The 14,562-nt window shown below is 48.6% G+C and overlaps 1 protein-coding gene across 1 annotated transcript; it reads left to right on the top strand.

Moving 5' to 3' along the window:
* The first annotated feature begins 415 nt into the window (after positions 1–415).
* LOC109285591 (uncharacterized) lies at positions 416–11,502 on the top strand. Its single transcript, XM_059730325.1, has 4 exons — positions 416–819; positions 1,596–1,743; positions 10,183–10,563; positions 11,097–11,502. The coding sequence occupies exons 1-4, from the start codon at positions 416–418 to the stop codon at positions 11,175–11,177; spliced, it is 1,014 nt and encodes a 337-aa protein (XP_059586308.1). The 3' UTR covers positions 11,178–11,502.
* The last annotated feature ends 3,060 nt before the right edge of the window (positions 11,503–14,562 follow it).

The raw sequence follows: 14,562 nt of genomic DNA, 5'->3' as shown, positions 1-14,562 counted from the left end.
GACGCACTAAGTAGAGCATAACTTCCAGAGTGCAGCACAGATGGATCTATAAAACAGGAGATAGAGTCCATTAATATGGTACAAGACTTACCCATCTCCAAAAGCAGTCTCAAAGCAATACAATAGAGTATGGAACAGGATGGTGTGCTACAAGCAGTTAAACAAACCATCCTAAAGGTTTGGCCACAGCACAAAGCTCAAATACCACCAGAAGTTGCCGCATATTACCAATGGAGGGATGAACTATGTACACAGTATGGAATTCTGTTCAAGGGAGATAGGGTAGTGATCCCAGCAGCTCTGCGGTGAGACATCGTGAAGTGACTCCATGCTTCAAATATGGAAATAGAGTCATGCCTGAGGACAGCACAGGAGTGCATCTACTGGCCAGGCATGAATGCCCACTTGAACATACATGGAGCAGTGTGAGGTGTGCAAGGAATACAGTGGCAAACAACTAAAAGAGAGATTGAACCCTCATGACATCCCCTCTTGGCTCTGGGAGAAGGTAGGGATTGACTTGTTCAATGTCAATGACAGAAACTATATGGTCACCATAGACTACTACAGTTTTGGGGATGTGGATTACCTCGAAGACACTCAGGCAAGAACGGTGATCAGGAAGCTGAATGCTCATTTTGCGTGGCATGGGATACCTGACATACTGTTCTCAGACAATGGCCCACAATACACCTCAAGAGAATTCAAACAGTTCTGCACTAAATGGAAATTCCAGCACAAGACATTATCCCCTGGGTACCCACAAAGCAATGGGAAGGCTGAATCAGTGGTAAAGACAGCCAAGAGACCTTGTGGAAGGCAAATAAGACTGCAGGAGATCCCTACCTGGCTCCATTGGACCATCACAACATGCCCTCCCAGGGAATAGACACTAGCCCAGCCCAAAGATTAATGGGCTGGAGAACTAAGACATTACTCCCCATGAGAGACTGTTTGCTATAATCCCAGGGGGGAAGGGGCAACAGTGCATGGAAGCAGCTAAAAAAGCAACAGTCTCAGCAAGTATCACAGTATAACAAAGAAGCCAGGGACCTGAGACCACTGTGCAGAGGGGAAAAGGTCTGGGTATAACCAGTAAGTCCGCATGTGAAAGAACGGCAAAAGGCCACCATTTAGGATGCAGTGGGAGATAGATCCTACGAAGTTGTCACAGATAATGGACAGTGACTGAGATGTAACAGGAAGCAGCTGCGGAGAGCTGGCAGAGTGGAAAAACAAATGAGCAAAAGATTCCAGGATCAGGACCAAGACAACTTTGACAACTGGTCAGTCATCAGTGAGCCCCAGATAAGGGAGAAAGATACCATGGACTCCACAGTAGAAAGAGATACACAAGCAGAGTTCAGCCCACAAAACAAAGACATGGACAGAACAGAAGCAGGTGTAACACCCAGAAAATCAACCAAACAAGAAGTGGGAGGCTGGTACGATGACCAGCATACCTGGATGACTGTAAGCCCTAAAGAACACAGCAGACCAGCAGTAAAGGCTTGGTCTCCATGGTGGGCTATGTGGTAGCAACCTCTGGCCCAACCAGGGGTATAAGTTAATCATCTGTTTTGAACTGTTGAAAGGAAAGATGTAACACTATGTATGGATTTCAGAGGCAAAAGCAGCAGCAAGGAGGAGTCTGAAGGAGGAACAGGACGTGAGGGGGAGGAGACAGGAAGAGGAGGAGAGTTAGGGAGTCTGGGGCAGAACAGCAGGCCCTGTAACAACTCTGTAAGTAACTGCTATATAAAAAGACTGTTTATATTAAGTAGGGAGCTGCTCTTTGATTACCCAGGCAGGGTCTCATGAAATATGCCTGTCTGCAAGCTCCAACAACACCTGGGAACCTTGACTGGTTCAAGCTTCACTGAGTGGTGGGACCCCAACTCTCTCTCTCTCTCTGACTCCAGGAACCTGACTTTTATTCTCTTACTCTGGGCACAGCTTTCTAAACCCAACTTTTGCTTTCTCACTCCAGTAACAGCTTTCTAAACCATAATTCTGCTGATTGCACTCTGTCTCTCTGAACCTGACTTTTATTCTGTTACTCCAGGCACAGCTTTCTAAACCTGACTTTTGCTAATCAAGCTCAAGCTATACTTCCCCCAAAACCTAACTGAAACTATGTAATATTATAATTGTTTATTTGTCTGTCTTGTATGGCTATTATTACTGGTATCAAAAAGTTCATATACTTGGCAATAAATAAATTTTATAGTCAAGCTGGTTGCTATACGCACTCTCTGAACCTCACTTACTCTTTCTTCCCCTTGACCTCCCCATTTGCTCTGCAGCAACGTTTCTTTTACCCAAGTCAAAAATCCCAATGCCCAATACTACAGTGGGGTCTGCTCATCAAGGGGGTTACTACTAGGACAATTGTGACAAGAGATTGGGACGTGCTGAGTTTTGAGGTGCATGAGGGTATCGGCTTGGACCCAGCCTTCTCAGACATATTCTGTTAGCGTGTGTGTATGTATGTCTAACTGCTTGTAATATTATCCTGCTGAAATAAGGGATGAACTGTGTTCAAGGCACATGAGGGTGCCAGCCTATCGATGCTGAATAGCCTGGCCTGACTCAGATGCACTCTGTTAACCTGTGTGTTTGTGTCTGACTGCATTTTATTGTTGCCCTGATGAACTAAGTTCAAGGCATATAAGGGTGTTAGTCTGTCAATGCTAAATAACCTGGCCTAGCTCAGGTGCATCCTGTTAATCTGTGTGTGTATGTGCGTACATGTGTTTGACTGATTCGGTGGTCGGAGGAACCCAGCCCCATTGAAACCGAGTCTTGCAAGATAGCTCCATTGGGGGTGATGACTTGCAGAAGGGAGAGATACAGCTCCATATAGAAATGCAAGTAACACATGCAGTACATTGATAGAATTACAGAAACCCCAGAAATATACCCCTAATAGATGAGTACACCCCAAAGTGACAGGCAAATCTGGTAACAAAGGAGAATATAGTCTAGAGCAATAGTGGCCAGCCTTTTTGGCAGGCTTAACATGAATTAGCCCCACATGCAGCCCCACCAAGTGCCATTCCAAATCCTTTTCCTTTACCTAATCTGCTGCTCAGTTTTCTGCTCTTTGCCCTGCACTACTTAATCAAGCTGCTGCTCTGTTTTCTGCTTCCTGCCCTGTTGTCCCTAACTGATCTGATGGTCTGCTTTCTGCTCCCTGCTCTATCTACTGAAGTGCTGCCTTCCCCCTTCTCAATCTGTTGTATGCCATGCTCAAAGGCTGCACCTGTGGCATCCATATGACAGGTTGGTAATCCCTGGTCCAGAGTATTAAAATTTCGGTAAAGAATCATGAAACTATTTCAATCCAGAAATGAATGTACCCATTGATTAGGCCTGTGCATTTGAAAAAGAAGGAGGAAGGGAGGGTTGAAGAAAGGAAGCCTCAGATGCTAGTAGGGAATTTCCAAGTGCTGTCACTCTACTCCAAGGGCAGATCCAGAGCTGGTGCAGTGGTGCAGCGTCACCTCCCTTTCAGACTGGACTATGCTGCTGGAGCCTTTAGGGACTTTAAAATGTTCACAGAGGTACATCCTTCCCCTACTTGCCCTGGATGCTTTTCCCACAGTCCCAGGAGTGGGGGAATTTTCAGACCTGCTCCTGCCCATTCCAGCTGGGTTGTGCAGGGTCTGGACTCACTAAGGGCAGTAACAGCATTAGCAGTTTCCCATGCCTTCTCCTCAGGTAGTCAGGCAGTGTAGGGGCCCACCCCAGCCCCACCCATTGCTGCTGCTGCTGCTATTTCCAGTTAAACCCAGCTCCTACGCAGCCCACCTGGAGTAGGCAGAAGCAGCTCTGAAGCTTCTCCTACCCCTAGGACAGTGGAGAAAGCAACAGCAACTGGAGGAGGAAGGAATAGAAAGTAAGCCTGTGTGAATAGGGAAGTATTTGATTTGCTTTGGGTGGCAGCAGGGTGTAGCCTCCGCTCCCAGCGCTGCTGCATCTGCATCAGTGCTGGGAGCAGGGGTTCTGCCCTACTGCCACTTGCCAGCCAGTGCGGGAGGGTGCAGGATGCGGGCACGACAGTGCTGGCAGCAGAGGCTATGCCCTGCTGCTGCTTTCCCCCTTCCACCTGGAATGAGGTGCACTCACATCCCACCTCCTTCCCCTGCCCCAGCTGGGCAAGTGGCAGCAGGGCAGAGTCCCCACTCCCTGTGCTGCCACGCCCACATTCCGTGCCCCCCCATCTCCTCCCTGAGTAATGCACCCCACTCCCCTGGATGGGCAGCTTGTCCCAGCCCCATTCCCTCCCTCCCCCATGTCCCTTCCCTCCCTCCACCCCCAACCCCAACAGACTTACCAGCTGGAGGCAGCTGTGTCAGCTACCTGTTCAGTCTATGGCCAAATCTCCAAAGCAGCCAAATCTTTTCTGAAGCTTTTCCGCATCTATTTGGATGCTTTCAATTGATTCAGAGCTTTTAATTGGTCTCCCAATTCAATTTGGATTCAGAGATTTGGTCCCCAAATTGGGCCAAATCTCCTCTGAGTCAAATCAGCTACCAAATCTTCACACAGACCTAATAGAAAGGGAAGGGAGGAAACATTCTCCTGTATGTGGAAGGGAAGGCTGGGATTCTTATTTGCTTTAAAAAGTCCCCATAGACTCCTGCAATGCAGTCTGCCCATGCCACTGGGTTGGGGGGGATGAGGTTGGGAGCAGAAATTAAACCACCCCTACAGTGTGAGTGGCCACCCCCACACTCCTTGCCAAATCCTGGATGCATACCTACTCTACTCATTGAACACAGGATCACACTCAGTGGGTTAGTGGTTTTGCTAAGAAATCTGGCAAGGCCTAGCAAATGATTATTTTATCTGCTGAAAATAAATTATGGACAGCTCTTTCATTAAAACTTGTTTTCTGCTCCCTTCAAACAGACGGGCACCGGAAAAAAGCATTCCCTAATAGGGCTGTGCAAAGCTTAGGGTGGTGATTGGATTTGGAGGAGATTTGGCCCAATTCAATGGCCAAATCTCTGAATCTGAATCAAATCAGGGGACCAATTAAAAGGTCTGAACTGAATTGAAGCTTTCCGAATCTTTGGAAAAGATTCGGTGAGCCTCAATGATTTGGGCAGTCCCCAATGGCTGCAGCAAGGAGCTGCAGCTGGACTCAGAGCTGGTAATTAGGGGGTAGGGGATGGGGGAAGGGACCATTGCGGGGGGACCCTTGCCAGGACCCATCCCTTCCCTGCTTCCCCAGCCACCCATGGCTGCCCTGCCTGACCCACCTCCCAGTACTTTAAAAAAAAGCCCACATTCACCGGGTGTTGCTGGGTGGGGGGCAATCCCTGCTGCCCCCCACTTCCCATGACATGTTAGGGACTCTTCCACGAGTCTCCCAAGTCCCCCCTGCTCACACCCCCAGCCCCCCCATGACTGCCCCACCTGCCCCAGCTCCAGCCCTTTAAGAAAAAAAAAAGAAAAACACCAGGACTCACTGCTCCTGCTGTGGCCTTGGGGCTTTGGGGGGGCTCAGACAGAGCTCCCACATAGCATGGGGCAGTGAAGGGAGGCAGTGGGGATTACCTCCCCCACTGGCAGGAATGGTGAGTCCAGGATGTGAGAGCCCGGAGGGCACTCACCAAAGGCGTATCCCAGGCCAGGAACAGGAACCATTCCATGCTGCAACATCCAGGCTAGAACGGGAACTCCTGATCCACACCAGCCAGGCTTTACCTCTGCACCAGGTGAAGCAGATTGGGGCCAATCTGCAGTGCAGGCTATATCTAAAGGCTGGGGAAGGAAGGAGGGGCACTGAAGGAGCAAAATGGGAAAGCCAAGGAGCAAGAAGTGTGGTTGAACCCTTGGTCCAACTGGGAGGAGGAGGTGACACCCTGACCATAGTGAAGGGGAGGGTAGCAGGCCAGCTGGGAAGGGGATCCAGGAAAAACCCTTGGAGACCGCAGAGGCAAGGGATCTGCCTGAACTGCTCGCCATGGCAGGGGTTTTTTTCTCCATACCTTTTTATTCTTCTCTCACTTTGATCTTCCCCATGGATGTTTTTCGGCTGTCGAAGAGATCTGACCAAGGCCAGGAGTCTGCTTGGGAAGTGAAGAGAAGTGGGTCCCTGGAGAGGCTCTATAGCTGAGACAGGGGTAGGCAGGAACCCCGAGCAGCAAGAACTGTGCTCTGCCCCAGCTGATCACTCCTCAGGGAATCCCCAGCTGTGGAAGTGGATTTTGCCAGTGATTAAGCCTGCTGCGGCTCCGCTTTAAAGTCCCAGGGAAGAGACCAGAGCGGGAAGCTGGATGACTGAAGGTCCTAGTGGGATGGCCCCAGGCAACAGGACACCAGACCTTGCAAACACCTAGAAGAAGAAGAGGGCAAAGGTCAAAGGAAAAAAGGAGAGAGAGAGAGAGAGGGAAGAAAAGGAGAAAATATAAAATATATAATATGTAAAAAAAAAGAAGTGGAATTGGCAAGTGGGCTCTGGGTTGGTCCTTCCATCATTTTGGGCTCTGGGCTTCAGGCATTGGGCTGCACCTGCGATTGACCTAGGTGTGAGATGGGCAGACCCCACCTCCCATTTTTCAAATCTCCTATATCATCAAAGTCATGGCAGGTGGGAAAAAGAAAGGGTGCCATATCTCACCCAGCTTGACTGTAGGGATGCAACCATCCTGAGGAGCCAGTGGATACAGGATGTTGGGGTATATGTCCTTACACGGTGACCGCCTGACAACTTGGTGCATTGGCTGGGAACATTGATGTGGCCTAGAAGAAACCGAGAGGATGGAAGGTACCCATGGTAGCTGCTGCGGCGGGCATGGACCTGATTCAGCAAACACTGCACCTAATGGGGCAGGCCATCCAACAGCCAAAATCTGCTTGACAGCTGGCCCTGGAAGATAATTGGGTTCAACAGCAGGTGTGGCAACAGTGAAATGCAGCAGAGCTAAAAATTCCCAAGATGACCATCCACGATGATCCTGAAGTGTTCCTTCAGATCTTCAAATGAGCAGGCCTGGCCACGGGGCTAGAAAGGTCCCAATGGGCTGGGAACCTCATAGTCTTGCTGAATGGAAAGGCACAGGTGGCCTATGGGTCTATGCCCAGGGAAGAAGCCAGAGACTATGATAAGGTTGAAAGGGAACTCCTACATAGGCTGGACATTAACCCTGAAACATACCACCAAGCATTTAGGGCTCAGAAGCCATGGGTAGTAAAGGAACCATGAGCATTATTGCAGCAGTTGGCCAACTTAGTGTCTAAGTGGCTGAGACCCCTGGAAAGCTTGAAAAGTGAAATCTGCAATAAGATCCTGCTGGAACAGTTTCTGTATGATCTGGACAAGGACACCCAATGGTGGGTCTGCTGCCACCAGCCAGGATCTTCCACTGAGGCATTACAGCTGGCATAGAATTTTTGGAGCGCCTCAGGGGAAAGGTTGCAAGAATGAAGCCCCAGAATGATGGGACCCCTGAGACCCCATGACCCCACAAGGCCAATGGGCTGAGGACCCCGGGAAAGCAGGAGGCCTGAAGACAGTAGCGTGATCTGCTTCTGGTATGGAAGAGCACGGCACATGGCTCGGGACTGCAGCTCCCCATCTCAGGGCCCCACATGGGTGACCCACTTGCCATTCACAGAGCAGAGTGAGTTTTCAGGTCAAGTAGACTCCTCTGGAGTTGAGATTATGGACTGTAGCATTGGAAGAGGTACACTGGTTGGCCCCAGACCCCATCCCACAGTCAATGCTTGGGTTGGGGGCAAAAGATTGGAGGTGACCGTTGACACAGGCTGTTCCCATATGTTCATCCAAAGTATACTAGCCCATCCCATGTATGTACGGAAGGCCATCCCAGTGAAGGTAACCTGCGTGCATGGGCATAGTACCTTTTACCCACGGTGGGTTTACCAAGTCACGGTTCTGGGGACTGTGCGGGAAATGCCAGTGGGGCTGGCCCAGGATTTGCCCTACCCCATGATCCTGGGCTGGGACTGGTGTGAGATCTATGAGGTGCTTGGAGTAGCCAAGAACATCGTCATGGGGGAGGTTGGCCTGGCTGGAGAAGACACCGGGGAACTAGACCTCGAGCAGCTGACCAGCAGTTGAGCTTTCTGAAAAGCCCAGGAAGAAGAGCAGGAATTTCAGGCTATCCAGGAAACGGAGCTGGCAAAGGTGGAGGACAAAGTGGTGGACCCGGCTCGCTATGCCCCAATTTGAGGTTAGGAACAGTTTATTGTACTAGGTAAAGCAGAACCCTTTGGGGGAGGTGGAGGTGGCTCAACTGTTGTTTCCCACCCAGTTTAGGCTTCTCCTCTTGAACCTAGCCCATGGGAATCCACTGGGGGGACACATGGGGCACCAGAAGACAGGTTAGGTTAACAAGGTGGTGCTTCTGGGCTGGGCTATACAACCAGGTTGAAAAGTTTTGCCGTGCCTGACCAGCATGCCAAATGGTAATGATTGTCATGCATGGTCTGTGCAAGACACTGCAGATTAAGCACCTTCGTGCCACAGTCTACCACCCACAGACTAACGGGGTGGTGAAAAGATTTAATCAAACCCTGAAGAATATGTTACGAAGGTGCGTGCAGGTAGAACAATGCTGGGACCTAATGATCCCTCCATTGTTATTTTTGGTGTGGGAGCCTCCCCCCCCATGTCATCATTACAGTGTGCCCCATTTGACCTAGTGTATGGGCACTGGCCTAGGAGCCTGCTAGATAAAGTCAAAGAAGGATGGGAGGCCAGGCAGGAGAGTGAATTAAACTCCTCTGAGTACATGCAGGGCCTGCAACAGTGGCTACGGAAGGTGGGAGAATTGGCTTGTGAATGCCTGCAAACAGCCCAGCAGTCACAGAGTACCACATATGATAAAAAAGCCCAGGAAAGAGGCCTCTGGGTAGGTCAAAAGGTCTTGGTGTTGCTTCCCAACACTGAGAATAAACTTATGAGGTGTTGGCAGGGACCCTTTGTGATAACACGACAAATGGGTCCTGTAGATTACAAGGTTCTTAAGCCAGGGTCACGTAGGGAAAAACAAATTTACCATGTTAACCTAATTAAAGAGTGGAGGGAGCAGGAAGGTCTATTGATTGCCCCTTCCCCTCCAGAGGACAAGTTTGGCTGAGAGTTCAGCCCAAGAACAGGGTTAGAGACCAATGACCTGGCTGTCCCAATGGGACCCCAACTCGATACAGCACAGCAGGGCCAGGTCAAGGCCCTCGTAAAAGAGTTCCACGATGTCTTCAGTGGAATCTCGGGTGTGCCCAGGGAATAACCCATTGCACAATCACGCCCCCGGGACAAGTTGTCAGGGAAAAGTGGAGGAGGATTCCCCATTGCAGGCACGAAGCCATTTGCACCAAGTTAGCTAGAATGTTGGAACAAGGGGTTATCTAAGGGTTGTGGAGCCCCTGGTGGAGCCCCATCGTGGCAGTTACTAAGCCCGATGGGTCCTTGCGATTGTGTATTGACTTTAGGAAGGTGAATGCTATTTCCAGGTTCGACACTTTCCCGATGCCACAGATCAGTGAGCTTCTTGAGAGGGTGGGGCAAGTCCAGTTTATCTCCATGCTCGATTTATCCAAAGGGTACTGGCAGGTCCCATTGTGAAAAGAAGACAGGGCAAAAACAGCATTTGGTACCCTATGGGGTTTATATGAATTTAGAATGATGCCCTTTGGGCTCCACGGAGCAGCCATGACCTTTCAACGGTTGATTAATTGGGTACTCACCCCACACCAACAATATGCAGCTGCATATATTGATGATATCATCATCTATACCCAGGGGTGGGAAGATCACCTCAGGGTGGTGAGGGCAGTGTTACATGAGCTACGCCACGTAGGTCTTACCACCAACCCGAGAAAATGTGTCCTAGGCAAGGCAGAAACCAAATACTTGGAATTTTTGCTAGGGCGAGGACAAGTCCAGCCGTTAGCTGACAAGGTAGAGACCTTACACCAGATCAAGGCCCTGCAAACCCTTAGGCAACTGAGGGACTTTCTAGGCGGGTCATACCCAAATTTGCTGACATCACTGCTCTCCTTACCAACCTGCTGCGAAGAAAAAGAGGGGGATCACTTGCATGGAATTCCGAAAGCACACTCACCTTTGAACAAACTAAGAAGGCCCTCTGCCATGAGGCAGTGTTAGACACCCCAAATTTTGAGTTACCTTTCACCTTACAGACAGATGCTTCAGAGTGGGCGTTAGGTGCCGTGTTGTCCCCGGAGATTGAAGGAGCCTTCGAACCCGTAGCCTACACCAGCCAAAAATTAAATCCTCAAGAAAGAAGGTACGCTACTATCGAGCGTGAGTGCCTTGCCATAAAATGGGGGATCCAGTACTTTTGGTACTACCTACTGGGGTGGGAGTTCACCCTCATCACCGATCATGCCCCCCTGAGGTGGCTGAGAGTTAAATGGACAATGCGCGCATTACCCAGTGGGCTCTGGCCTTGCAAACTTTTAATTTCAAGATCACGTACTGGCCAGGAAAAGCTAATACAGTGGCTGATTTTCTTTCAAGATGCCATGAGAGTGAAGACAGAACAGATCCTGTGGAGGCAGGTATGAATCTGGTTATACCAGATCCCCAGGGCGTAAGTACACCTAACAGTGAGTTAAGGGGGAGGTATGTGAGATCCAGAAGGGCACTCACCAAAGGTGTGTCCCCAGCCAGGGACAGGAATCACTCCAAGCTGCAAAGTCCAGGCTAGAACAGGAATTCCCGATCCACACCAGCCCGGCTTTACCTCCACACCAGGTGAAGCAGATTGGGGCCAATCCACAGTGTGGGCTATATCTAAAGGCTGCGGGCGGGCCGGAGGAAGGAGGGGCACTGAAGGAGCAAAATGGGAAAGCCAAGGAGCAATAAGTGTGGGTGAGCCCTTGGTCCGACTGGGAGGAGGAGGTGACACCCTGACCATATGAGTGAAGAGGAGGGTAGCAGAAGCCAGCTGGGGAAGGGGATCTGGGAAAAACCCTTGGAGACCGCAGAGGCCAGGGATCTGCCTGAACCGCTTGCCGTGGTGTTTTGTTTTTTTTTCTCTGTACCTTTTTTTTCTTCTCTTGCTTTGATCTTCCCCGTGGATGTTTTTCAGCTGTCGAAGAGTTCTGACCAAGGCCGGGGGTCTGCTTGGGAAGTGAAGAGAAGTGGGTCCCTGGAGAGGCTCTATAGCTGAGATGGGGGTAGGCAGAAACGCCGAGCAGCAAGGACCATGCTCAGCCCCAGCTGATTGCTCCGCAGGGAATCCCCAGCTGTGGAAGCGGAGCTTGCTGGTGATTAAGCCCACTGCGGCTCCACTTTAATGTCCCAAGGAAGTGACCAGAGTGGGAAGGTGGACAACTGAAGGTCCTAGTGGGACGGCCCCAGGCAACAGGACACCAGACCTTACAAACACTCAGAAGAAGAAGGAGGCAAAGGTCAAAGGACTCTGTTGTTGTTGTTGTTGTTGTTTAAAATAAATTTTAAAAGAAATAGAGAGAAGAAAAGGAGAAAATATAAAATATATGGTATGTAAAATAAAAGAATTGGAATTGGAAAGTGGGCTCCAGGCTGTTCCTTCCATCATTTTGGGCTCTAGGCTTCAGGCATTCGGCTGCCCCTGCGATTGACCTAGGCGTGACATGGGCAGTCACCACCTCCCTTTTTTCAAATCTCCTATATCATTGAAGTTGTGGCAGGCAGGAAAAAGAAAGGGTGCCAGATCTCACCCAACTCGACTGTAGGGGCACAGCTATCCTGAGGGGCCAGTGAATGGCTGCAGGATGCCAGGGTATACGTCCTTATATGGTGACCACCCGACAGGGTTTTCTCAGGGTTTGTTTGTTTTTTTTTTTTCTTAAAGGGCGGGAACCATGGTGGGCAGGGAAGCCATGGGAGTGCTGGGACACCTGGGGGGGGGGGGGGAGTCGAGGGGCTTGTGCAAAGCCCCCCCACAGTGTGGGGCAGTGGGGAGCAGCGGGGATAGCTCCTCTGCCTGGCAGCACCTGCTCAGTTGAGGCTTCCCCCCCCCCCCCCCAAGTGCCAGGAACTGGGGAGAGCAGGGCAGCCATTGCTGGGCTGGGAGAGTGGGTGGAAGATGGGCCTGGGTAAGTCAGAGATTCAGCAGCAGCCGAATCTCCGAATCAGATTCAGACAAATTGATTCAGGACAGTGATCTGAATCACTGAATTGAATCACTGTGCCCCGAATTGGCCAAATCCGAATCCAAAGCAAATACTAGCCACTTCGCACAGGCCTATTCCCTAACTTAGTGTATTTTCTTGCATACTACATCCCTCAGACAAGACAAATGTTGTGTTTGGCAAGGCAGAATGAATATTTTTCCAGAGTTGTGGCTTTATGACTCTGTCCCTCCTGCTAACCTTCAACTCACTTATCTGCCCTTTCCTACTCAGACAAAATAAGACCGTCCTGTTTGGGACATGGCATGCTGCCACCATGGTATAGACATGTCCTAGCTGACTTGCCAACTGGAACATGACTGGAACATCTCAGGAGTCTGAGAGAGCAGGCAATTGAATTAAGGTCCTTTGTGTCTCAGGTCAGCCACTACCATCTTCTGATTAATGCAACAGAGGTAAGTCAGACTTATTGTGACTTAATGGAACTACTAGTGTGAATTTAAATTAGTATATATATATCTCATATATGATACTAATTCATAATGACATATCTTGTCATTAAATAATGACATTCCATTAATGGCTATCTGAAGAACAGATCATGGGTGACTTGGGCACAATGCATTCCTATTCATTTATTTGCAGGCAAAGATGGCTGGAGTTGCAAATATTCTGGAGGGTAGGACTAGGTTCCAGAATAATCTGGCTAGACTAGAGAAATGGTCCACAATCAGTCAGATGAGATTCAGCAAGGGCAAGTGCAAAGTTCTACTCTTAGGAATTAATAATTGTATAGACAAACACAGACTGAGGAATGAATGGCTTGGTTGCAGTATTAATGAAGAGAAGGATCTAGGGGTTACAGTGGTCATAAATATTTTATCATTCAAGTTCCTCCATTTACTATATGCCTTTCAATGTAAGAGCCTCTTAAATTTAAGAGGTACCCAAATTTTCTATCAATTAAAGAAAACCATCCAAATGTCACATAAAGATACATCTATGGTATCTATAGGAGCCTTTTATAGATTTTAATTGAATTTTTAATGGAAATGCAGGCCATTCTTAGAAGAAATCTTTTTTAAAAGTGTGTTTTCTATTTAAAGGAATATGGAATGTGCATTCACTGATTGGACCATAAATATTTCAGGCCAAGTCCACTGAAGGTCTTTGGCTGCTTTTACTACAAAAGAGCCTGATGACACTTGTTAGTCTGGCTTTATATTGGTGGATTCTATGCAAAGTCTTGGCAGGTAAGACTTTTCTGTCAAATAGAGAAAACCTGCAAAAGGGAATGCTATAGTTTCTTAAGCACCCTACCTTAGTGTACAGCAGCATTAGTTCTTCATGCAGACCCAAAGTAATGCATCAATTGAGCAAGAGGTCCTCAAGCATATGTGGCAAGTATGCTTCTGGCTTGTGAGAAGTGAACCTAGGACCTCTGGATTTAAGACAGGAGTCTATCCTTATTAAACTAAGGGATCAGTACCCCTAACATGAGGGTAGTAGCCACCTCAAAAACTGTCTTCTATCTGGCACAGCCAGGGAACAGAGATAAAGACTCATATTTTGTCAGCATGGATTGTACCCAGAACAAGTTTATAGTGAATAGAAGAAGGACAATTCCAATTCTCACAGCAGTATGCTAAGCCTCATGGTTACCCAAAAGCAATTATACCACCCGTACTATAGCATTCAGCCACACTGAGATGATCAGTGTCATTCCCAAGAGATAAGAAAGCAGAAAGCCTCATGCAATATTTAGGATAATAGAAATATCTTATTAAGACATTATAAAAGTTCTATTTAGCAAATCCAAGAAACCAATTGAAGCTAATAATTTTTTTTCCTTCATCTACAGACTTTTCCTAGATATATGGTAATTGTTACAGTTTTATATGGACAGTGGAATGCTTCTCTTACTTATGCAGGCTTTATAATTCAATTAACTTTAATGCAATTACTCCTGATTTACAACAACCATCTAAGATACTTACATGGCCTCCATTACTATTCTAAGTGCCTCATGAACTTAGAAATGTCATGGTCCCCTAAGGAAGCACCCTTATGAGGCACAAAGGGCCAAAACAGAGCCTAAGGGCATGTCCATATGGGAGTGGCAGTGTGCCATCACTAGAATGGCCCTGAGCATACCTTTACTGTCCATTATTTCTTCCATAGTCCAAACTTGGATATATGCCATCAAGGCTGATTCAGGATCATTCCCAGGCAGTTACTGTTTTCAAGCACACCAGATACTGATGCCCCAGGAGTGGCCGCAGAGTGTTGCCTGGGGCATCTTCAGCTATATGTAGGTTGGAAAGTACAAGCAGGAGCAGAGGGCAGGACATACTTGAGAACTTACTGGCTGAGACATGCTGCCACCATGGTGTAGACATGTCTTAACTGACTTGCCATATGACACAGAAAATGTCTGAC

The sequence above is a fragment of the Alligator mississippiensis genome, chromosome 6, assembly GCF_030867095.1.
Source record: "Alligator mississippiensis isolate rAllMis1 chromosome 6, rAllMis1, whole genome shotgun sequence".
NCBI lineage: Eukaryota > Metazoa > Chordata > Crocodylia > Alligatoridae > Alligator > Alligator mississippiensis.
The sequence above is the reverse complement of the archived record's forward strand: the minus strand, read 5'-3'. Positions and strand labels throughout refer to the sequence as shown.

What these genes read in the sequence shown, in the direction of transcription:
- LOC109285591 (XM_059730325.1), top strand. Translation starts at nt 416, where the DNA reads ATGGAGCAGTGTGAGGTGTGCAAGGAATACAGTGGCAAACAACTAAAA. An exon ending in GCAGGCCCTGTAACAACTCT is followed by an intron (nt 1,744 to 10,182) that starts GTAAGTAACTGC and finishes TTCACCTTACAG; the next exon opens with ACAGATGCTTCAGAGTGGGC. An exon ending in AACAGATCCTGTGGAGGCAG is followed by an intron (nt 10,564 to 11,096) that starts GTATGAATCTGG and finishes GATGTTTTTCAG; the next exon opens with CTGTCGAAGAGTTCTGACCA.